The 26352-nt window shown below is 42.9% G+C and overlaps 1 protein-coding gene across 10 annotated transcripts in view; it reads right to left on the bottom strand.

Moving 5' to 3' along the window:
* Positions 1–26352, bottom strand: part of PHTF2 (putative homeodomain transcription factor 2) — a 187678-nt gene that overhangs the window by 113921 nt on the left and 47405 nt on the right. For all 10 annotated transcript variants that reach the window (XR_012156838.1, XM_073328594.1, XM_073328591.1 and 7 more), the window contains exon 3: positions 3988–4044. Coding sequence is in view for 9 of the 10 variants with exons in the window: in XM_073328594.1 (XP_073184695.1) it covers positions 3988–4044 (57 nt within the window). In the remaining variant the exon portion in view is untranslated. The remainder of the gene's footprint in view (positions 1–3987; positions 4045–26352) is intronic.

Below are 26352 nucleotides of genomic sequence, written 5' to 3'. Positions count from 1 at the left end.
CTGATACGCATGCAGCATGTTTTCAAAAGAACATGATGCATATGAAACAGTTTATTTCAATTTCTAAATTTATATGATCGTTATACTACTGCAGAGGTAATTGTTGGTTTTCATTGAAATGACACTTCAATTAATAAGTACTGTGCCCAATGTCTGGATTTGAGATTATAGGTAGTTATTGTGTTGAATGCTTCTGAAGTCCCACCACTCCACCCACCCTTTTAATTTGAACACTCACCAGTCTGCATTAGACAATGTCTGTATAAGACACAGGTCTTCTGATGAATCAGAAGACCCAACAACCAGACATCCTCCCCACTGTAACCCAGAAGGACAAACTTGAAAGAAGACATTTGTATACAAGTTATTATTTTGCTACCTTTCTGAGGTCAACTAGTGATACCAACTGTAGAGCTCTGGTTGAAAGAGGGTTTTTAGAGCCATATATCTGTAATATATGGTCACCCTATACGTGTTGCCAAATCAAGAAAAGTTCCCACGTGAAAGGTGCTATAAAGCAGTGGTTCTAAACTATAGGTACGTGTACTTTCATAGATATTTAGGTCAGAAGAGACCATTATGATCATCTAGTCTGACCTCCTGCACAACGCAGGCCACAGAATTTCACTCACCACTCCTGCGAAAAACTGAGCTATTGAAGTCCTCAAATCGTGGTTTAAAGACTTCAAGGAGCAGAGAATCCTCCAGCAAGTGACCCGTGCCCCATGCTACAGAGGAAGGCGAAAAACCTCCAGGGCCTCTTCCAATCTGCCCTGGAGGAAAATTCTTTCCCGACCCCAAATGTGGCTATCAGCTAAACCCTTAGCATATGGGCAAGATTCATCAGCCAGATACTACAGAAAATTCTTTCCTGGGTAACTCAGATCCCACCCCATCGGGCCTATTTATCATGAATATTTATTACCAAAACCATGTTATCCCATCATACCATCTCCTCCATAAACTTATCGAGTTTAATCTTAAAGCCAGATAGATCTTTTGCCCCCACTGCTTCCCTTGGAAGGCTATTCCAAAACTTCACTCCTCTGATGGTTAGAAACCTTCGTCTAATTTCAAGTCTAAACTTCCTGGTGGCCAGTTTATATCCATTTGTTCTTGTGTCCACACTGGTACTGAGCTTAAATAATTTCTCTCCCTCTCCGGTATTTATCCCTCTGATATATTTATAGAGAGCAATCATATCTCCCCTCAACCTTCTTTTAGTTAGGCTGAACAAGCCAAGCTCCTTGAGTCTCCTTTCATAAGACAAGTTTTCCATTCCTCGGATCATCCTAGTAGCCCTTCTCTGTACCTGTTCCAGTTTGAATTCATCCTTCTTAAACATGGGAGACCAGAACTGCACACAGTATTCCAGGTGAGGTCTCACCAGTGCCTTGTATAACGGTACTAAAACCTCCTTATCCCTACTGGAAATACCTCTCCTGATGCATCCCAAGACCACATTAGCTTTTTTCACGGCCATATCACACTGGCGGTTCATAGTCATCCTATGATCAACCAATACTCCAAGGTCCTTCTCCTCTTCAGTTACTTCTAATTGATGCGTCCCTATTTTATAACTAAAATTCTTGTTATTAATCCCTAAATGCATGACCTTACACTTCTCACTATTAAATTTCATCCTATTACTATACTCCAGTTTACCTAGGTCATCCAGATCCTCCTGTAGGATATCCCTGTCCTTCTCTAAATTGGCAATACCTCCCAGCTTTGTATCATCCGCAAACTTTATTAGCACACTCCCACTTTTTGTGCCGAGGTCAGTAATAAAAAAAGAAGATTAAATCATAGAAGGTTAGGGTTGGAAGGGACCTCAGGAGGTCATCTAATCCAACCCCCTGCTCAAAGCAGGGCCAATCCCCAATTTTTGCCCCAGATCCCTAAATGGCCCCCTCACGGATTGAACTCACAACCCTGGGTTTAGCAGGTCAATGCTCAAGCCACTGAGCTATCCCTCCCCCCACTGGTTCCAAAACCTATCCTTGAGGAACTCCACCGGTAACCTCGCTCCAGCCTGACAGTTCACCTTCCAGTAGGACCCATTGTAGTCTCCCCTTTAACCAATTCCTTATCCACCTTTCAATTTTCCTATTGATCCCCATCTTATCCAATTTAACTAATAATTCCCCATGTGGCACGGTATCAAACGCCTTACTGAAATCTAGGTAAATTAGATCCACTGTGTTTCCTTTGTCTAAAAAAATCTGTTACTTTCTCAAAGAAGGAGATCAGGTTGGTTTGGCACGATCTACCTTTTGTAAAACCATGTTGTATTTTGTCCCATTGACTTCAATGTCCTTAACTACCCTCTCCTTCAAAATTTTTTCCAAGACCTTGCATACTACAGATGTCAAACTAACAGGCTTATAGTTACCCAGATCACCTTTTTTCCCTTTCTTAAAAATAGGAACTATGTTAGAAATTCTCCAATCATACGGTACAACCCTTGAGTTTACAGGGGGTATGCAGAGGTCTTCCGGGGGTACATCAACTCACTTAGATATTTGCCTAGTTTTACAACAGGCTATTTAAAAACACTAGCGGAGTCAGTACAAACTAAAATTTCATACAGTGATTTGTTTATACTGCTCTATATACTATACCCTGAAATACAAAGTACAATATTTATATTTCAATTGATTTATTTTATAATTATATGGTAAAAATAGGAAAGTAATCAATTTTTCAGTAATAGTGTGCTGTGACACTTCTGTATTTTCATGTCTGATTTTGAAAGCAAGTAGTTTTTAAGTGAGGTGAAACTTGGGGGTACACAAGATAAATTAGACTCCTGTATGGGGTAAAGTAGTCTGGAAAGGTTGAGAGCCAATGCTATAAAGTATTTCATTCTTACTCTCAATGGCTAAACCATTTAGTTCATAATTTAAAAACACCTATATGATGCAACAATTTAACTGAAGCATTGCTATCTTAGTATACAGTAATGTGCCACCTAAAATATATTTATATATTCAAACATTCTTCTCATTAAACAGATATAAAGATAGGAACATTTCAGTAGAAAGCAATTATTGTGCAGAATGAAAGGGGAAAAACAAACAAACAAAAAAAAGCCATCTATAGTGAAGTCAGGGTCACAATTACACAGTCCAGGTCAGTCTCAGATGTGTTAATGCAGCTGAATTTCCACTTAATAAAACATGCCTGAAGCGCATCAAAATCCCCTATTCATTTTCATCCTATGCATTTTACTGTCCAAACACTAAAACCCAGTGAAATCTTAAGCAATTTATATGTTATCAGAATTATTTGTGCTAAAATCAGCAACAGCTTTTAGCCCAGGCAATAGTAGCATATTTACCAGATGCAGAACTTGAGGAAAAAAAAAGTTGGTATAATAAATTAATTTGCAAGGAAAAATTAGAACTGCTTCATTTCTATAATCATGTAACATAATTATGCATAAATTCCATAAAATCATAATCTATTAAAAAAGACTCCTACCAACTGTTATTTTTGCATAACAAGTTGGCAGCAGCAAACACTGATGACATTCTGTTAGTCACCCCAAAACGCAGAATTACAGTTAAGCATAGCAGCTTATGCATAGTAACACAAAACCACCAACCCGAAGTACTTACCAGTCCAATAAACTGTACAAAACAATGACACCATCAAAAAGAAGGATATAAGGTGGTACAGAGTAACTAACTGAAAGTAAAAAACAGCTCAAACAACTGACATTAGAATTCATACAAAGAAAATTGAAAGTTCTTGCCATGAACTGTGGATTGCTAGCGTTTTTTTCAGTAATTAGGAAATAATATACGATAAACATACAAACTACTTATTGTTATACACTGGAATTCAGAACATTATGAACATTACTTTTTCATTGCAATAAGAATTTTAGGAGTGTAAATCACCATAGTTATGTAATTTGAAATTTAAGATTAAGTTAGCCATAACTTACACTATGAACAGAAAGAATTATTAAAATGTTACCTTGATTTCTCTTTGTTCAACAGATTTTTCCCATATTTGTTGATCATATGCCCCAATCTAAAAAGAGAACAAAAATATCTGAATTAAATTACATTTAATGAAACATTATGCAACAAAAAAAAAAATCTGTTTTCACAGAGGTAAGGTACAGCATGAACACACAAAACAATAGACCATCGTTTCCTTGGGCTTGCACCTTATGCTGTTGCACAATCCCATAGAGGGCAGACCCGCCCCCCAGACCTTCCTCATTCCTTCTTGAGGGACTCCAATATACAGGGAAAGGAGAGTGGGTCATGCAATGGGCATGTGCAACATCTCAAAGAATCACAGATACAGACCAGGTTAGTAACCATTTTTTCCTTCAAGAGATTGCATGTCCATTCCACTTTAGGTGACTCTCAAGCAATTCAATCCAGAGGTGATTTTGGAGACTAACTGAACAATGAATGAAGGATTACTCATCCAAATTTAGCATCATCTCTGGAATATTGAGATATAGCACAATGAGTTGTAAAAAGTTATGTACCAATGACCAAGTTTATTCCTGGGGCAATTCTGTGCCAAAAATTAAAAATTCTGTGCACAATATTTTAAAATTCTGCAAATTTTATTTCTCAAAATAAAACTACATAATCACACCAGTTTCAATTATTTAGGTATTTATTTCAAAACACCTGTCAGCCACTATGTCTAAATATTGTGATAGACCCAGACCAGTTGGGTACAGCAGAGTAGTAGAAGGCAGATATACTGGCCACTGGATAAACAGTTTTCTGTTCCCTGACTGACCAGAGCAGGGGCTACTACAGGCTAGGGTGGACACATGACTCCAATTAGCCTGCAACAAGTCAGGTGAGGCTGTTAAGCTAATGAGAACACCTGATTCTAATTAAGGCCCCTCTGATACTATAAAAGGGCTCACTCTAGTCAGGCCAAGGAGAGCAAGTGCGGCTGAAGGACTGAGTAATGAAGACACCCTCAAGCCACTGGAAAGGGAGCCCTAAGGTAAGGGTGAAGGCGGCGTTAAGAGAGAGAAGTGGGGGAGCTGTGGGGAAGTGACCCAGGAAAATGTAGCAACTCTGGCAGTGAAAGGTCAGCTGCCAACAGCTGCTGCCATTAGGGTCCCTGGGCCAGAACCCAGAGTAGAGGGAGGGCCCGGGATTCCCCCAACCTGCCACTACAGAAACACCTCCTGGGATGGGAACACAGGCCCCGTCAGGACAGGAGACTAAAAACTGTTCTGGAATAAGCCCATAGGGACAACAGAGACTGGGAGTTCTCTCACCAGCCTCCCTGCTGGCTTATGATGAAAAGGGCTCAATAGACTGTACCCTGGCTCTAGAGAAAGAAGGTCTACATGGTGGGTCGCAGTGAGCCTCTGAGGCTAGCATAAACCACGTGAAAGCATGGGACCCATGGGGGCAAGGTTGGAGCTCTGCCACACTATACACACACAAATTCCCACAGGAGTAGAGAGTTAAAGAAACCCCTATGACAACCCAATTCTTGTTTCTCTGCCCCTTTCCCTTCCCCTCCACTCAAGTCAGGGGGCCATACACCCACAACCCCTCCCGACCAGAGTCCAGCCACGGGGCTCCCTTTGCCCTGATACCTGCATTCCCTCTCCCTTCAGAGCCCAGGCACGGCCCCCTTCAGTCTAGACAGCTGCCCTCCTACCCCTCAGAGCCCAGGGATATCCAGAGGGAGAAACAGCCTGATGCTGGGTCCCAGGCTTGCATGGAGTTTCCTGCGCGCTGCCCTCTCCTTCCCTCAGAGCGTGCGGGGAACAGCAGCTTCCTCCTTCTCCCCAACAGTGTCTTCTATGTGTGAGTTGGGTTTTGCCAGGTCCAGTAGCCCCTAGTGAGGGCCAGAAGCACTGCAGCCCATTTCTGGGGGAGAAAGGAAATTCTGCATGCACTTTCATTTCTGCAAAATTCTGCATTGAGTAGTGGTGCAGAATTCTCCCAGGAGTACAAGTTGCAGCTTTATAAATGTCTGGTATAAATACCTAAGCCCAAAAAAAGCTATAGAAACTGTCTGAGGTCTTGTAGAGACTACTACGCTACTATGCTGCTTGGAAGGGGCAAATGACTGGCAATGTCATAGCACAAACATATGCGGATTAAATCCTCTGTCAAGACTGGAAGGCCTTTAAGCCAGTCTGCAAAAGTCACAAACAGCTGTGGTGAAGATCTAAAAGATCTGGTTCTGTCCAAGTAGAAAGCCAACATCCATTTATCATTCAAGGTGTGCAGTCTCTCCTCAGCCTTATGAGAGTGGGACTTAGGAAAGAAAGTTGACAAGTATATGGCTTGATGAAGGTGGAATTCTGGTGCTACTTTAATTCTGGAGCAGCAAACAGAGGACAGGTGAACAGAGGGAATTTGCCTGGGAACTGTCTGGGAGGAGCTACAGTGAGTGCTGCACTGAGGGGGCTGTGTTGTGAGCAGTTGAAGTGAATATACAAGTGTCTGTCTCCTGTGACTATTCGTTTGACTGGAGCTGGTTGCCAGGACTGTATGACCATGTGGTTATTTGTTTGAAAAGTGTGAATTGGGAGTACTTTGTTCTAGGTGGACCTTGAGTGGTTGACTGGAGTGAAGACTTTGAGCCGGGCCAACTGCTTCAAGACAGCAGCCTTATAAAAAAACAGCCAGTTCTGAAGCAAGTGAGCGGCGAACAGAGGACAGGCAAACAGAGGGAGTTTGCCCTGGGGGGGGGGGGGGAGAGAGATTTCCCACACAGAGGGTTTTTTTTTTTTTTGCTTATCAGGCTTCTGTGAGCAGTAAATACATCATCTGCAGAGGCTCTTAAAAAGGAAGATATCACTGACAGTGAGCCATCAGATATTGTGACCTGCACAGGATGTGCCATGTTTGTCTTTCTCTCAGGAGGATAGAAGCGAATTCGTCTGTATGAAGTTCAAGCTGGTCTCCATATTGGAAGACAAGGTTAAAGGACTAGAGACCCAACTATTAACCCAGCACTGCATCAAAGAAAATGAAGACTTTCTGGACAGAAGTCAGCGTTTGGTACTGCAGGCACAGCATGCTGAAGAATCAGAGTGTGCGATGCAGAACGGGGAAGAAAATTGGTAGCATGTGACCTCCAGAAGAAAACCAATGTATCCCCAATGCAGACAGGGATAAGAAACAGTTTTCAGGTTCTCTGCACAGGTACTAGGGCAGAGAATGGTTTGGAAGAGTCATCTGAGGGAAGGGATCAGAAGGAGACCCCAGTGAACGGAAGGTATGTGATGCATTGTCCTAAAGATGGGGGTTCCATGACCACCACTCCCAAGGGGAGGAGATGGGTGGTGGTCGGGGACTCCCTCCTAAGGGGGATGGAGTCATCCATCTGCTGTCCAGACTGGGAGACTCAGAGCGTGCTGCTTGGCTGGAGCTAGAATTCAGGATGTGACCAAGTGCTTGCCGAGACTGATCAAACCCTCGTACCACTACCCCTTCCTACTTCATGTGGGCACCCATTAGATTGCCAAGAATGACCTCGAGCGGGTCACTGCAGCCTACGTAGCTCTGGGAAGAAGGATAAAGGAGTTTGAGGTGCAAGTTGTGTTCTCATCCATCCTTCCTGTTGAAGGAAAAGGACCATCAAATTGTGGAGGTAAATGTGTGGTTGCGCAGGTGGTGTCAGAGAGAGGGCTTTGGATTCTTCAACCATGGGATGTTGTTCCAGGAAGGATTGCTAGGAAGAGATGAGATCCACCTAACTAAAAGAGGGAAAAGCATCTTTGCAGGCAGGCTTACTAACCTAGTGAGAAGGGCATTAAACTAAGTTCACCAGGGGTTGGTGACCTAAGCCCAGAGGTAAGTGGGGAAGTGGGATACCAGGAGGAAACAGAGGAGGGTGCAATGGGGAGGCCTCCTGGTCCATACTGAGAAAGTATGGCAATCAGCTAGTTATTTTAAGTGCCTGTACAGGAACGCAAGAAGCCTGGGAAACAAGCAGAAAGAATTGGAAGTCCTGGCACAGTCAAGGAACTATGATGTGACTGGAACAACAGAGACTTGGTGGGCTAACTCACATGACTGGGTACAAACTGTTCAGGAAGGACAAGCAAGGGAGAAAAGGTAGAATAGTTGCTCTCTTACATACAGTGCAGTATGACTGCTCAGAGCTCCAGTATGAAACTGGAGAAAAGCCTGTTGAGAGTCTTTGGGTTAAGTTTAGAGGTGAGAACAACCAGGGTGATGTCGTGGTGGGCATCTGCTACAGACCACCAGACCAGGAGGATGAGGTAGATGAGGCTTTCTTCAGACAACTAACAGAAGTTTCCAGATCACAGGCCCCGGTTCTCATGGAGGACTTCAATCACCTTGACATCTGCTGGGAGAGCGATACAGCAGTGTACAGACAATCCAGGAAGTTTTTGGAGAGTGTTGGAGACAATTTCCTGGTGCAAGCGCTGGAGGAATTAACAAGGAAGAACTGGTAGGGGAAGGAGAAGTAGGTGGCAACCTGGGCAGCAGTGACCATGAGATGGTCGAGTTCAGGATCCTGACAAAAGGAAGAAGAGAGCAGCAGAATACGGACCCTGGACTTCAGAAAAGCAGACTTGACTCCCTCAGGGAACTGATGGGCAGGATCCCCTGAGAGGCTATATGAGGTGGAAAGGAGTCCAGGAGGAGAGGTGGCTGTATTTTAAAGAAGCCTTAAAGGGCGCAGGAACAGGCCATCCCGATGTGTAGAAAGAATAGTAAACATGGCAGGCAACCAGCTCGGCTTAACAGAGAAATCTTCGGTGAGCTTAAACACAAAAAGGAAGCTAACAAGAAGTGGAAACTTGGACAGATGACTACGGAGAAGTATAAAAATATTGCTCGAGCATGCAGGGGTGTAATCAGGAAGGCCAAAGCATAACTGAAGTTGCAGCTAGCAAGATATGCGAAGGGTAAAAAGAAGGGTTTCTACAGGTATGTTAGCAACAAGAAGGTAGTCAAAAAAAGTGTGGGACCCTTACTGAATGGGGGAGGCAACCTAGTGACAGATGTGGAAAAAGCTGAAGTACTTAATGCTTTTTTTGCTTCGGTCTTCACAGACAAGGTCAGCTTCCAGATTGCTGCACTGGACAGCACAGTAAGGGGAGTAGGTGAGCAGCCCTCACTGGTGAAAGAGCAGGTTAAGGACTATTTAGAAAAGCTGGACATGCAAAAAAGTCCAGGGGTCCGGATCCAATGCTCCAAGGGTGCTGAGGGAGTTGGCTGATATGATTGTAGTCACTACCATTATCTTTGAAAACTAGTGGCGATTGGGGGAGGTCCCAGACAATTGGAAAAAGGTAAATATAGTGCCCATTTTTTTAAAAAGGGAAGAAGGAGAATCTGGGGAACTACAGACCAGTCAGCCTCACCTCAGTCCCTGGAAAAATCATGGAGCCTTCAATTACCTGAAGGGGGGTTCCAAAGAGGATGGAGCTCAGCTGTTTTCAGTGGTGGCAGATGACAGAACAAGGAGCGATGGTCTCACGTTGGAGTGGGGGAGGTCTAGGTTGGATATTAGGAAACACTATTTCACTAGGAAGGTGGTGAAGCACTGGAATGGGTTACCTAGGGAGATGGTGGAATCTCCATCCTTAGAGGTTTTTATGGCCCGGCTTGACAAAGCCCTGCCTGGGATGATTTAGTTGGGGTTGGTCCTGTTTTGAGCAGGGGGTTGGACTAGATGATCTCCTGATGTCTCTTCCAACCCTAATCTTCTATGATACTTTAGTCAGGAATTTTGGATGTAGACATATGTATACCTTTTCCTTATTAAAAAAAGCTGCATTAAGGAGAGTCAACTACCAAAACCTGTAATTCTGTCACTCTTCTCGTGGAGGTAACAGCTACCAAAAATACTACTTTCATAGAGAGATGTAGTAAAGAGCAAGTAGCCATTCGTTCAAAGTGTGGAACCATCACCTGAATTAGATCCCATTCCTTGCTTGGACTCCATGGTGCTACAACATGGCGATTTAAAGTGTCCAGACTCTGTCCAGATCTGATTGACACAGGATTAGAAAATTCCAGACAGCCCATAGTTGGAGGGTGGAAAGCAGAAACAGCTGCCAGATAAACTCTGATGGACCTAATTAATAGGCCTTGTTGTTTTAGGTGGAACAAATAGTCCAAAACATGGTATAGATGCCAGGACTGGTGAAACATCCTTTTGCTTTGACCATAAGGATAATCATTTCCACTTCAACCAGTAAGCATGTTTAGTAGGTGACTTTCTGGTATTCATGAGCATGTTTTGCACATTCCCTGAACACACTGCCTCCTGAGACATTAACCATGGAGCATTCAGGCCATCAGATGAAGCAGGCAGCCATGGTCCTGGGAGTTCAGATGAGCTTCTGAAGGTAGTATCAAAGGAGCCTCGGCAAACAGACTGGTGAACCAATGCTGGTGAGGCCATGTTGGTGCTATGAGGATCATGTGAGCATGATCCTGCTTGAGCTTGAGCAACATCTGGGGAGGTACAGGAGTGGTAGGCAAACAGTAGTTTCTCTTTCCAAGGCTGTACGAAAGAGTCTGGTCAAAGATCCTTGATTAAGACCTCCCTGGAACAAAAAAGAGCTGGCATATTCTGTTGAGACAAGTAGCCAACATGTCTAGGAGACACATTGACCCCCCAAAATTTGAAAAATGAATCGCACTATATCCTGGCTGAGAGACCCCTCATGATTCTCACGGATTGTTCTGCTCAGGCGATCCGCAAAGCTGTACTGAACACCAAGAAGGTGGAAGGCTTTGAGATATATTGTTCTGGTGACACCAAAACTCAAAGATGTATCACTTCTAAACAAGGACTACCTGATCTGGCCACTCCGTGCCTGTTCAAGTAGAAAACTGTTACAGTGTTGTCCATGAGGACTTGTAGGGTCTCTCCCTTGATATGAGGAGAAGTGCCAGATGAATAGCTCACAACTCACATGTTTTTCTGGAGAGCCCAAATCTTGAGGAGACCATAGACAGTGAGTCCGTAGATTTCCTAGATGAGCTCCCCAACCTAGAGAATCATAGGGTTACAAGGGACCATAAGGGCCATTCAGTCCAACCTCTCTCCAAGATGCAGGACCTGTTGTGTCCAAGCCATCCAAGACAGATGGCTATCCAGTCTCCTTCTGAAAACCTCCTCCAGTGAAAAAGCTTCTACAACCTCCCAAAGCAGTCTGTTCCATTGTCCTACTATTCTTACAATTAGGAAGTTTTTCCTGAGATTTAATCTAAACCTGCTATGCTGTAATTTTAACCCATTGCCTCCTGTCCTACCCTCTGTGGCAAGAGAGAACTTTTCTCCATCTTTTTTGTGGCAGCCTTTCAAGTTCTTGAAAACCGCTATCATATCCCGCCTTAATCCCTTCTTTTCCATACTAAACATACCCAGTTCCTTCAGGCTGTGCTTGAATGGCTTATCCCATTCCTTTTATCTTTGTCACTCACCTCTGAATTCTTTCCAGTTTCTCTATATTCTTTCTACACATTGGTAACCAACACTGGACACAGCACTCCAGCTGACGCCTAACCAGTATCGAATAGAGTGATACTATCACCTCCCAGGACTTGCATGTTATACACCTCTGTTAATGCAACCTAAAATTACATTTGCTTTTTTTGCAACAGCATCATATTGTTGACTCATTGTGGCTGTGATCCACCACAAATCCCAGATCCTTCTCAGCAGTGCTGTTGTCAAGCCAGTTTTCCCCCATTCTGTATTTGTCCTTTTGGTTTTTCTTCTCAAAGTACAGCACCTTATATTTGTCTTTGATGAATTTCATTTGGGTGTCTAGTTCTTCAATTTATCAAGATCTCTGAGTTTTAGTGCTATCCTCCAAAGTATTAGCCACCCCATCCCCAGCTTTGTGTTACCTGCAAACTTGATTATGCTATCTATTTCTACATCCAAGTAATTAATAAAGATGTTAAACACCACCAGACCCGGAACAGATCCCTGTGGAACCCCATTTGAGACCTCCTTCCAATAGGACATCATTCCATTAATAAACTACTCTGAAACATTCCATTAATAGTTACTCTTCATTTGCAATTGTTTAACCAATTATGTATCCACTTAATGGTAGTTGTATCAAGCCTGCATTTCTCCAGCTTACTTATCAGAACGTTATGTGGGACTGTGTCAAAAGCCTTGCTGAAGTCCAGGTTCATTATGGCCACCACATTCCCCCTCTATCCACCAAATCAGTTACCCTGTCGAAGTAAACCAAGCTGGTTTTGCATGATTTGTTCTTGGTGAATCCACACTGGCTGCTAGCAATTACCCCTTCATCTTCCAGGTATTCACAAATTGAATGTTTTATACATTGCTCTAGTAGCTTTCCAACTATCAAAGTCAGTCTGACAGGTCTATAGCTTGCCAGGGCCTCCTTTCCCAGCTTTTTAAAGATCAGCAGTGTACTAGGCCTTCTCCAGTCTTCTGGGACCTCTCCTGTCAGCCACGAGTTTGTAAATATTATTGCCAGTGGCTCTGAGATATCTTCAGCTAATTCCTTCAGTATCCTCAGATGAATAGTATCCAACCCCACTGGTATTAATTCATTCAAATTGAATAAAGTGTCCATAACCAGAGTCAGCGTGGGTAAGGGAGGGGCAAAGGAAACACCCATACATACATTGCCCAGATCCATCCACCAGTCCAAGAAGGCTAGTACTCTTGTGGGCACTCAACCCAGCATGTCTAATTGGTGACGAGCTAGGGAGTACACTGATTTTAACCAGCCCTGCAACTTTCCCAGATGAAATCTGGCATACCGAATCACATACATACACATACCCAGTAGTCAGGTAATTGCTCAATGTTGAAAGCAGATGGGCTTTGAGCTCTATGGTAATTTTTAACGTTGCCTGGAATCTGGCTTGAGATAGGAACACCTTTGTTACTGTAGAATCCAAAACTTCCCCAAGTAAATTCTACTCTCTGAATCAGGGAGAATATGGTTTATCAACTGACTCTGAAGAGGGATCAGATCTTGGAGAGACTGACTTCTGTTTGGAGCTCAGAGCAACCTCATACCAGCCAATCAGCCATCTAGGTAATAAAATTCTTTCCCCCCAGTTTTCCTTAGGTATGCAGCCACTGCCACGATGCATTTTGTAAATACTCATGGGGCAGTGGACAGACCAAAGGGAAAGACTAAACTGATAATGGTGCTGGTGACCAGAAACTTAAAGGAATCTCCTGCGGCTTTAATGGATAACCACTTGGAAACATGTATCCTTCAAGTTAAGAGCAGCATACCAGTCTCCAGGATGCAGAGAGGGGATGGAGGCCAAAGTCACTGTGCAAAACCTAGGTTTCTTTATATATTTGCTCAGATTTTGCAGGTCAGAAAATGGGCCTGAGGCCTCCTTTTGCCTCTGGAATCAAGTAACATGAATAGAAACCCTTCCCTTGGAGAATGGGAACAACCCTCTTCTTTAACCCCCAAATGGAGGCGAGACTGGACCTTCTGGAAGAGCACAGGCTCATAAGAGTGGTCCCGGAAGACAGATGGGAAGCGGGGTCGGAGGAAAGAATGGAAAAACTGCAGGGTGTATCCCTGATCCACAACACTTAGGACCACACAAATAGGAAGTGGGATAACCTGTTGGAAAATAAATAGGGGAGGGAGGAACTCAAACAAAGTGATCTGGCATCCTGTCCTCAACAAGGCAGTCAAACAGACTGCTTCGGATTTCCAGACTAAGAACCTGCTGCAGAAGAAAACTGAGGAGGGTGAGGTCCTTCTGTGGTTTCCTCCTGTTTCTGGAATGGCCAGGCTGCCAAAGTGGGAAGAGGGGATATCTCCACAGAGACAGAGGACAGAACTGCTTTTTTTTCCCCCCCCGCCCCCAAAGAAAAGTATAATTCCCAATGATTTCAGCATAGCCCTCGAACCCTTCAGAGCATGGAGCTCCTCATCCATCTTCTGTGAAAAGCGAGTAGGTCCTTCAAAAGAGGAGATCTTGGATAGTCTGCTGGACATCCTCTGGGAGACTGGATGGTTGAAGGCATGAACATCTGTGCATAGTTATTGCAGATAACATGGCTCTGGATGTCAAAACTGCCCCATCTAAGGCAACTAGCAGCAAGATCCTAATCTCCAATTTGCCCACTTCTATGATGGCCTAAAAATTCCCGTCAGGGATCATCCGGCAACTAGTCTGAGGACTTCAGTATATTGTCTCAGAGAGAGAAGTCATACCCAGCCAGTAAGATTTGCTGGCTAGATGTTAAATTGTTGGCCAGCTGTGAAATAAATCTTTCAACCAAAAAAAATCACCAAAAGTCTCTGTGTCTTTGTCCTTTTGGGGTAGAAGGCCATGCCTGACATGCTCTTTCATTTAATGCTCAGACAACAAAGGAACCTGACAAGGAATGGGCAGGAAAAATATTCATAGATTTGAGAAGGGACATGGTACCTTCTCTTGGTTATCTTGGCTGTTAGAGACAGAGAGGATGGCATTGGCCACAAGGATCTTTTAGGTTCCAGGAGGGCTTTGTTGATAAGGAGAGCCACTCTCGAACGCCCTGCTGAACCCAGAATGTCCACAAGACTATTGACCACCTCAACAGGTATTTCAAGAGAGGTAGCAACTCTCCTTAAAAGATCTTGGTAAGCCCTCTAGTCATCTTGGACTAGTGAGGTATCTTGAGGAGCTACAGTCTGAGCATGTTGTGAGGACAACAAATATAAAGGAGGCTGAGGCTGATCCTCTTGTGCTGTAGTGGGTGGAGGTGTCAAAGCCTGCAGGCCTTCAGGGTTTTGCTCGGTATTGACATTGGTAGTGATGCCTGGTAGGAGATCTAAAAGACTGAGGAACCAAGTAGGATCTAGAAAGAGGGGGCATTCCTCTGGGTTCCTGATGGGTCATGGGTACAGCACAGGACCACAACCATCCATGCTCCAAGTTTCTCTCTGACTGCCTCTGGACATCTGGTGAGTATCAGTAACAAAATTCCCTTGATGAAGGAGAAAGGGAATGCCATCATTTATGTCAAGAGAGAGGAGCATAAGAACCTACCTCAGACTCCGTAGGTTCTCAGCCCACCACGATGGTGCTGATGTCCGGGTCACAGCCCTAAGGATATTGGTACCAGGGATATCGCGGTAGGTCAACCTCTAGACTAAATTAGTTGAGAAAATGCTTGATATTCCAATGCTTTGTCCCCCATGCTGGACTGACAGCTGATCAGAAGCCTAAGGTAAGTCTGTAGCCAGGGCCTGAGGATGTATCAGTACAGGGTGAGCCATTTCCTGTACCATTAAGGATTCCGGCACCGAAAGGCAGAGTAGGTCTCATGCTGCTACGTATGCCTCAAGCATTGTTGGTACTGAGAGAGATTTTCTTGTTGTTGATTTTGTTGCACAGAAGGTCAGTACTGTGGAAGGAGATGGTCTAGACGGCCCAAATATTAGTGCTGGAGTCAACACCCCTTACGTGAAAGGGTTGGTACCAGCAAGTGTCTTTTGCAAGAGAACCCATTTCCCTGTCCTCCTGAGTGCTTACTAGTGGATGGCACTGGGGACCTTGATGATCTAGCAGAGCTAAGTCTTGGCTCCTTGGATGATTTCGACCCATCGTGTTTCTTCCTCGGCACCAAGGAAGCAAATCAATGCCAATGATTCGAGGAAACGTCCAGAGGACAATCTTCACCAATGACCAAGCATTCTGTGTTCTCCTTAAGCAGGAAGGCTCAGAAGGAGCCTGCATGACAGCCTTCATAAGGATGTGGCGCAGTCTCGCATCTCAGGTTTTCTTCATTCAGCACTTAAAGTCTTCACAAATTTGGCAGCAGTCAACCTTATGCAACTCTTACCAAGGCATTTTAGGCAGGTGGAATGAGGATCCCTTGCCAACATACATCTTTTGTAGCCGGCACAATGCTGAAACCCCAGAGAACGAGGCATACCTCAGTACTAGCCATTATCACCCAAAAACCAGAGGGAACAGATGTTCCAAGAAAATAAAGAAAAAAAATTAAACCTATACTAATCTAAACTACTATTGAACCATACCACCTATTTATAGAAATATAAGAAATTCCCTGTGAAGGAAAAAACTTGCAAAAAGCAAGCCAACACATTCTGACTACCAATCATGGCTGGTAAGAACGAATTCAGTGGGGTCTGGGGCGGCTCCTCCCTTTATGCCATCATGCAATAGCAAGAGGCAGCAGAAGGTGCATGTGTCCCCACCTCCCCGACTGTTACCACTAAGGAAAAAAATATCTGACTCTGATGCACTTGGCACACAAAACACCTGAAGTGCAATGGACATGTGCAGTCACTTGACGAGTCAGATTTTGCATTACTTCCACATATAGCAGTGTTCCTAGGCAATACCCAGTGACAGCTTGTTTTCTGTCCAATGAGGTTTATGCCTACCAGTTATGATCTATTGAAGCTTTGACCATGAACAGTGAACTTAAAGAGAAAAGGCATTCAGAATAACGTAATGTTCCTTAAAAAACAAAATAATTAAGATGTATTACTAAAGCAATCAAACCTAAATGGAGTTTCTTGAAACATTACATACAAGACAAAAATCACTATTTCTGTAACTGAAAATAACCCTTGATTGTGAAAGGGAAATTTACATTTTAGCCATTAGCTCATTTACTGTCTATTTGCCGTGACACAGAGGTCAGAAAAATACTGTAAGTATTTTTATATGGGTCCAGGAAGAACTAAGTGTGCCTATCTGAACTGTATAAATAAACCTTATAAATTTAACTTAAGGTGTGGAAGACCAACACATCAAAGAAAGAAGAGAAGGCTTTTCCATTTTTTTCATTTAGCAACAGATGCCACACTTACAAGTCCCAAAGAATGAACTCAATACAAAGGAAAGGTACAAATCAAAGCAGCATAAATTCTTGGTTTCAGATCCTTTAGGCTAAGTTTCAATCAAGCGCTATTAATTTACAGCAATATTAATAATGAAGCATATCATTTCTGGACAAAAAAGGGTCTGATTAACAACGTATATGGGAAAGAGTACATAAGAAAATTCAAGCTGACACCAGTAGATTCAGATTTATAATTAAATAAAAGAAACTAATCAATATACACTCAGCCATTTAATTTAGGTACAAAAGGAATGTCTCAAATATTACTGACAAGTGTGACGTCGCCTCAATTAGATGTTCATATAAATACGGAAGTACCAGAAATAGTGGATATAATAATAAAACCTTTCTTAGGAGAAATTGTATAATTGTGATTTGGACCCTGCACTGAAAAGGCAGGTACATTAAACTTTTTCCAGGCTTCTGCAATCATCACAGAATTAGAATTATAAACATAGTGACAAGCTAGCATATTTTACATGCTTGTTAATATTTATTTCTCCGTACACAACCATATATACACCAACATTAGTTGTGAGTACTAGTCAAATTGAAGTAGCTGAAAAGTATGGTTGCTTCTGTTTTGTTAAGTGTTGATTAACAAAAGAGAGATTATTCAAAAGAAAAGGAAACATTTGGCTACCTTTTAAATGCAAAACATTTTTCAGAGTTTATATGCTATTACTCTATATGCAGACTGAACTGATTCAGTTAGGTTCACCCAAAGTCCTGAAATGAATATGCTTTGTTATATTGTGTAAGCAACCCTCTCTACTCTCAGATCAGCTATTGCCGGGGAAAATACAATACTATCTAATAAGCACAACATGTTATTGTGGAACAAAATAAACCCAATACCAGAGAATCATGTGTGGCTATGCCCAAGTAAATGATTAATTGTAGAAACAAATCAATTTTAAAAATGAATTGAAGATTTTATTGGTATTGTTTGAGCTGAGGAACTGATCATGTATCATATATCAACTGTCAAGGGTTATTTGGCTATCTTTCCTTTAATTTACTCTGGCAATTAACAGCTTGGTGGATTCTGATTATCTCCATGCTTGGGGACATGCATATGATTTTCAGCTTCTATGTGCTACCAAGCAATACAAATGTAGATTCTTCTGAGTTTAGGCCAGTATTAGCCTCTGAGGTTCTAGAAATCCTCAAAGAGATTTAGTCTGCCACCTGACAGTTAAGTCCATATTCTTCCTGGTTTGTAAAGTTCTGTGGGGAAGCACTGAGTTCATTACTGGAGAATCTCAACATTTCCCTTGGCAGCGTACCATTGCCTTCTTGAAGAGGAATTATTTACCCTTGCTTAAAATAGATTTATTGAAAGTGAGGATTTTATCAGTATCCCAGACTTCTTTCTTAGGCTGTGTCTACACTACGAGTTAAGGATGTGATTCTCCTGTTTATGTACATGTATTCGCATTACCTCAGTGAGAGCTAATGTAAGTATAAACAACTGCAGTAGCATGGTTTCCAGCAGCGGAGGGACAGCAAAGCCATGCCGAGAACATTCTCACCAGTTTCAGGCGGGTTTGTACTCGGCATGGCTCAGCTGTGCTGCCACTACCAGTGCTACTGTGGCTAAAAAACTGCCCTTTATACTTGCGCTAGCTCAATGCCTTGAAAGGCAGCCAAAACTACCTTTTCCCCACAAATCATCCCTACTTGCCCCATTCTCTGACCACCAACCTCCTCCTCCATATTCAGGCCTATAATCTGGAGATCTTACACTCCTCCCTCTTCTGGGCCATGTTCAAATTTCACTATTTCTTCCTCCAACGTTTCTCACATAATCCTTTTCTTTCAGTCATTACAGCTAAAATTCCTATTCATACTCTATCTCCCATCTCGATTACTGTAATTTCATCCCTCTTTGGCCTCCCTGATATCTACATCACTGTCTTCTCCTCAATAAAAAATGCTACCACTTCAACTTCCTTACCCAGTATCTATCTCTCTCACTCACACACACACTCTTTTAATCCTGCCACTTCATTAAAATACAAACTTCTTGTCCTTTCCCTTAAGGCCTGCATAATTCTGCCTCTCCCTGCCTATCCACTTGTATCTCTTATCCACTGGTAACTCTTTTCAGTAAATTCACAGGGCCAACAAAAATGCCAGCCTTAATACACCATATGTGCTTTCTTCCATAGAATGCCCTTCCTGAACCGATATGAAACGCCATATCCCTCCCCCCCTCAAACTTTAAAAATAAGTTAATTGCTTTCACAACTTACAACCATTGTTGACAATTGCCATCAATGGTTTAAGTTGGCTGAATCAACTAGTGATATATTTAAACTTGCTTGCACTGTGCAGCTAGTTAAGAGCATGAAACATTTCAGCAAGTTGTGTAGGAATATAATGGAGCCCTAATTACACCACCGACTTTACTTTGGAATCCACCATTTACTTACTGCCGGTGCAGAACTGTGCTCCAAAATTTAAGATTCCACTTTGTTTTTAACAACAATCTTTCTAGCACTAGTATTGCCAATCCTGAGCACTCAAAAAATCATGAGTCAGGCCCTCCAAAAAAATAATAATAATTAATACATATTATAATAATGACTCAAAAAGTAACTTTTTAGGAGAGAGTTTATTTGCCTTTTAGTGTTGAAGCATATAGGGATCAACATTTTCAGGTTCTTCTCCAGAACTATCAGGATTAAAACTTTTTTTTTTTTAATTATAATTTTTAAATGAAAGTGGAGATTCTCGAGTACACTGTTTCCAGCAGCTGGGGACTTTAAGGAAAAAAACAAACCAGAAAACAAACTAAAAATCTTGATAATAGGCAACTGCTATGTCCCTCATGATTTGAAAGATACCCTTTTAAATAAATCATAGAATATCAGGGTCGGAAGGGACCTCAGCAGGTCATCTAGTCCAACTCCCTCAAAGCAGGGCCAATCCCCAACTAAATCATCCCAGCCAGGGCTTTGTCAAGCCTGACCTTAAAAACTTCTAAGGAAGGAGATTCCACCATCTTCCTAGGTAACACATTCCAATGTTTCACCACTCTCCTAGTGAAGAAGTTTTTCCTAATATCCAACCTAAACCTCCCCCACTGCAACTTGAGACCATTACTCCTCGTTCTGTCATCTGCTACCACTGAGAACAGTCGAGATCCATCCTCTTTGAAACCCCCTTTCAGGTAGTTGAAAGCAGCTATCAAATCCCCCCTCATTCTTCTCTTCCGCAGACTAAACAATCCCAGTTCCCTCAGCCTCTCCTCATAAGTCATGTGCTCCAGTCCCCTGATCATTTTTGTTGCCCTCTGTGGACTCTTTCCAATTTTTCCACATCCTTCTTGTAGTGTGGGGCTCAAAACTGGACACAGTACTCCAGATGAGGCCTCACCAATGCCGAATAGAGGGGAATGATTATGTTCCGCGATCTGTTGGCAATGCTCCTACTTATACAGCCCAAAATGCTGTTATCCTTCTTGGCAACAAGGGCACACTGTTGACTCATACTAGCTTCTCGTCCACTGTAACCCCTAGGTCCTTTTCTGCAGAACTGCTGCCTAGCCACTCGGTCCCTAGTCCCCCCTAGGGATTCTTCCATCCTAAGTGCAGGACTCTGATGAGGTTCAACAAGGACAAATGCAGATTTCTTTTGGCCCAATCCTCTAATTTGTCTAGGGCCCTCTGTATCCTATTCCTACCCTCTAGCATATCTACGTCTCCTCCCAGTTTAGTGTCATCTGCAAACTTGCTGAGGGTGCAATCTAAACCATTCTCCAGATCATTTATGAAGATATTGAACAAAACCAGCACCAGGACCGACCCTTGGGGCACTCTGCTTGATACCGGCTGCCAACTAGACATGGAGCCATTGATCACTACCCGTTGAGCCCGACAATCTAGCCAGCTTTCTATCCACCATATAGTCCATTCATCCAGCCCATACTTCTTTAACTTCCTGGCAAGAATACTGTGGGAGACTGTGTCAAAAGCTTTGCTAAAGTCAAGGAACAACACGTCCACTGCTTTCCCCTCATCCACAGAGCCAGTTATCTCATCATAGAAAGCAATTAGATTAGTCAGGCATGACTTGCCCTTGGTGAATTCATGCTAACTGTTCCTGATCACTTTCCTCTCCTCTAAGTGCTTCAGAATTGATTCCTTGAGGACCTGCTCCATGATTTTTCCAGGGACTGAGGTGAGGCTGACTGGCCTGTAGTTCCCAGGATCCTCCTCCTTCCCTTTTTTAAAGATGGGCACTACATTAGCCTTTTTCCAGTCGTCCGGGACCTCCCCCGATTGCCATGAGTTTTCAAAGATAATGGCTAATGGCTCTGCAATCACATCCGCCAACTCCTTTAGCATTCTCGGATGCAGTGCATCCGGCCCTATGGACTTGGGCTTGTCCAGCTTTTCTAAATAGTCCCAAACCACTTCTTTCTCCACAGAGGGCTGGTCACCTCCTCCCCATGCTGTGCTGCCCAGGGCAGCAGTCTGGGAGCCAACCTTGTTCATGAAGATGGAGGCAAAAAAAAGCACTGAGTACATTAGCTTTTTCTACATCCTCTGTCACTAGGTTGCCTCCCTCATTAAGGGGCCCACACTTTCCTTGACTTTCTTCTTGTTGCTAATATACCTGAAGAAACTCTTCTCGTTACTCTTAACATCTCTTGCTAGCTGCTAGCTCACAAATCCAGGTGTGATTTGGCCTTCCTGATTTCACTCCTGCATGCCTGAGCAATATTTTTATACTCTTCCCTGGTCATTTGTCCAATCTTCCACTTCTTGTAAGCTTCTTTTGTGTGTTTAGGATCAGCAAGGAGTTCGCTGTTAAGCCAAGCTGGTCGCCTGCCATATTTACTATTCTTTCTACACATTGGGATGGTTTGTCTCTGTAACCTCAATAAGGATTCTTTAAAATACAGCCAGCTCTCCTGGACTCCTTTCCCCCTCATGTTCTTCTCCCAGGGGATCCTGCCCATCAGTTCCCTGAGGTTGTCAAAGTCTGCTTTTCTGAAGTCCAGGGTCCGTATTCTGCTGCTCTCCTTTCTTCCCTGTGTCAGGATCCTGAACTCTACCATCTCATGGTCACTGCCTCCCAGGTTCCCATCCACTTTAGCTTCCTCTACTAATTCTTCCCGGTTTGTGGGCAGCAGGTCAAGAAGAAGAGCTCTGCCCCTAGTTGGTTCCTCCAGCACTTGCACCAGGAAATTGTCCCCTACACTTTCCAAAAACTTCCTGGATTGTCTGTGCACCGCTGTATTGCTCTCCCAGCAGATATCAGGGTGATTGAAGTCTCTCATAAGAACCAGGGCCTGCAATCTAGTAATTTCCGTTAGCTGCCGGAAGAAAGCCTCGTCCATCTCATCCCTCTGGTCCGGTGGTCTATAGCAAACTCCCACCACGACATCACCCTTGTTGCTGACACTTCTAAACTTAATCCAGAGACACTCCGGTTTTTCCTGCAGTTTCATACTTGAGCTCTGAGCAATCATACTGCTCTCTTACATACAATGCAACTTCCCCACCTTTTCTGCCCTGCCTGTCCTTCCTGAACAGTTTATATCCATCCATGACAGTACTCCAGTCATGTGAGTTATCCCACCAAGTCTGTTATTCCAATCCATCGTAATTCCTTGACTATGCCAGGACTTCCAGTTCTCCCTGCTTGTTTCCCAGACTTCTTGCATTTGTGTATACGCACTTGAGATAACTTGCTGTTTGTCCTGCTTTCTTAGTATGAGGCAGGAGCCCTCCCCTCTCGCGCTCTCCTGTTCATGCTTCCTCCCGGTATCCCATGTCCCCACTTACCTCAAAGCTTTGGTCTCCTCTTCCCAGCAAACTTAGTTTAAAGCCCTCCTCACTAGGTTAGCCAGCCTACTTGCGAAGATGCTCTTCCCTCTCTTCGCTAGGTAGAGCCTGTCTCTGCCTAGCACTCCCTCTTGGAACACCATCCCATGATCAAAGAATCCAAAGCCTTCTCTCCAACACCACCTGCGTAGCCATTCATTGACTTCCACGATTAGACGCTCTCTACCCAGGCCTTTTCCTTCCACAGGGAGGATGGACGAGAACACCACTTGCACCTCAAACTCCTTTATCCTTCTTTCCAGAGCCACGTAGCCTGCAGTGATCCGCTCAAGGTCATTCTCGGCAGTATCACTGGTGGAGAAGCAGGAAGGGGTAGCGATCAGACGGCTTCATGAGTCTCTGCAGTCTCTCAGTCACGTCAAATCCTAGCTCCTGGCAAGCAGCAGACTTCTCAGTTTTCCCAGTCGGGGCGGCAGATAGATGACTCAGTCCCCCTGAGGAGAGAGTCCCCGACCACCACCAGCCTCCCTCTCTGTAAATGACTGTAAATAGATTAAATATTATCTTCCTGAGTTTGTATGCAGCCTGAAACAATCGTCCTGCAAAGAATAAACTGCTCCACTCATCTCAACGGAATAAGAGCTCTGAAAACACAATGTTAATATTTGTATGTATAAGATGCAGGGTCTGAGTGTGCATGTGTCTCTACAGACAGATCAGAGGGGAGAATGGTAGTCAGTCATTCGTGTCTTAATATTATGCAGAAGCCAGTGCTCTCAGCAATCAACACTTTTGAAGTGGTAAGTGAGTGGCCCATTACAGACAGTTCACAAGAAGGTGTGTCTGTAATGGGCCACTCACTTACCACCTCAAAAGTTATTTTTCCTCCCTTGGTATCCCGCTGTTAATTGATTTGTCTCGTTAGACTGACCTCACACTTGGTAAAGCAACCCCCATCCTTCCATGTATTTATATCTGCTCCTGTACTTTCACTCCATGCATCTGATGAAGTGGGCTCTAACCCATGAAAGCTTATGCCCAAATAAATTTGTTAGTCTCTAAGGTGCCACAAGGACTCCTCGTTATTTTTGCTAATACAGACTAACACGGCTACCGCTCTGAAACTGATGTTAATGATTTTTAATCCCTCACGTCCCTTAATTTCTCTGGTCACATAAGTGCTGAAATTAAGGGTCCTGGGGGTGCTGTCACACCCACTGGCTTGAAGTGGTTTCCATTATATACAGGGTTTACAGTTTGGTTCAATAGCTCTCAGCACCCGCACTATACAAATTGTTTGAACCCCTGTCTGGTCAATCTTTCATTCATGTCTGTCATTATTCACCCTGGATCTTTGAATGCCATCTCAAATGCACACAAAAACTTAATTTTTCCTCCAAAGCTTTTTCCTCAACTTTACTTCACCATCACATTTAACCCTGTCAAAGAGGCTCAATCTTCATTTGTCTCCTATCATTCACTTCACATGCATTCAAAATTTTGCCAAAACCAAATAAAAGTATACACTTCTAAAAAAATAGTTTGTTTGAATAAGGATACAGTGGACCAAAACTTAAAAGTTAAGAGTTGCACTAGTTTAACTGAGCAGAATATGGCTTAGTAGATCTTTAACAAGTTACAAATAACAGCTATCAGTTAACTGACAGTAAACTTAATATATTGATACTCTAAAATTTTTTTTTTCTAGTTTATGCACTCAGTGCCTTACAACTGATTCACAAAGCAATGTACTTTACTAAGCAATGAATATGATTTACCAGGAGATACTAAAAAACTGCCAAACTACTGAAGGGTAAAAAAAGAAAAAAAAACCAAACAAAAAAAACAAAAACCACCACCATTTCTTGGCTACTATTCAAAATTTCTAACCACTAATCCACTTGAGCAACTGGATAGCTACATTTTCCCTCAAGAATATAAACTTTAAAATATGTCTAAACTCACTCAACCTAAGAGCTGCAGAGACGCACAGAGCCAGGTAGGGATCCTATACCAGCCCTGCCAACCCTCTCCCTCCCAGTACCAGCAGGGGTCCCAGGCCATGCCCCCACATCTCCCCAGAACCAGCGGGGGTCCTGGGCCACCTCTCCCAGCACTCCCAGCACCCCTGACCAGCACTCCCAGAGCACCTCTGACCCCCCGCCCAAGTTTTAATTAGGGATATATAGTAAAAGTCATGGACAGGTCATGGGCTGTGAATTTTTGTTTACTGCCCGTGACCTGTCCATGTCTTTCACTAAAAATACCAGTGACTAAAATGTAACCTTAACTGTAAGTGATTTTGTTTATAAACTTCCCAGACAAAATCATTCAGAGAATATAATTTATATAGCTTTACTTAATTTTAATTGATATATGGATGGTGCCTCTAATACAGCTCAAATAATGCTACTATTTGGTTTAAAAAAAATCTAATTTTTATAGCAATTGATATGAAATAAGTTCTCTTTGACCAATGTATCAATTTAGTTATTTCAAAGACAACTAATCTGTGATTTAAGTAATGCCTCATGCTAGCTGTGTTTGCATTATAAATTATTTCTTCCCAGCATCTTGCTCACGAACAGACAGAATAAATAAGCCTTATGTGCACCAAGACTGAATTTGAGCTTTGTTAAGGACACAAATATTCACTTTAAGCTAACATAGCGATGGTATCAACATGTAGTCCAATACTCACAGCACCTTGTGATTCTAACGGAATCAATTAATATTTCAGGAGTCATTTATAATTTAATGTCCAGGGTAGGCTACCATTCTCCAAGATTATATTTCTGAGAATACATGCTTGCTCTTTCATTATATATAATGTTTTAAAGACTTAGCACAAAAAACAGTTAATACATAAGGGGGAAAAAAAACAAAAACAACCATACTATAATTTTTCTGCTTAGAAATTCTGAATAAGAATGATGCATCACCATATTTAGTACCAGAATTCCAAGATACTAAACACAATCCCAAGAGCAAATTCATTTTTAAATTACCAGTAGTTTCTATGGACCTTCTGTTCCAGAAATAAAAAATAAAACTCAATATTTTATTACGAGAGCCTAGCATAACTGCATTTACTAACATCCTTCAGAAGTTATTTTATTCTTTCTTTAGTGATCTACAGGGCAGAAGTGGCAGCAAGTCAGTAATACAGCAGTACCACAGACTTTGCTGTAGTTTACCTCTGTACACTATGGATAAGTCTCTTTGTTTGGACATGGGCAGAGCTTGTTCCTAGGTATGGACTGTGTTAAAGGAGACAAGAGAATGGAGTAGGGAAATGGAGCACATGTGCAGGAAAAAAGTGGTCATACTGAGGATGGGAAGAATGCTCCAGTGGTTAGGATGCTAGCCTAAGAATAGGGAAACCTCAGTTCAATTCCCTGCTTTGCAACAAAACTTTGTGTAACCTTGGCAAGTCACTTAGCCTGTGTGTCTCAGCTCCTCATCTATAAAACAGGTACAGTATAATACCTTCCCTACCTCACATGGGTACTGTGAGGATAAATACACTACAAATTGTGAGGCACTCTGAGATCTACTGATTAAAAATACTTTATAAGAAAGGTAACAACACTACATTAGCCGATACTGGGAAGTGAAATAGGGACTTCAATTTTTCACTATTCAAATGGGATGGAGAGACGGAAGTAGACCCTACAAGTTGCCCACCACACTGTTCAGGACTTCT

The sequence above is a fragment of the Lepidochelys kempii genome, chromosome 1 (assembly GCF_965140265.1).
Source record: "Lepidochelys kempii isolate rLepKem1 chromosome 1, rLepKem1.hap2, whole genome shotgun sequence".
NCBI classification, from domain to species: domain Eukaryota; kingdom Metazoa; phylum Chordata; order Testudines; family Cheloniidae; genus Lepidochelys; species Lepidochelys kempii.
This window is presented reverse-complemented; position numbering and strand designations above follow the sequence as displayed.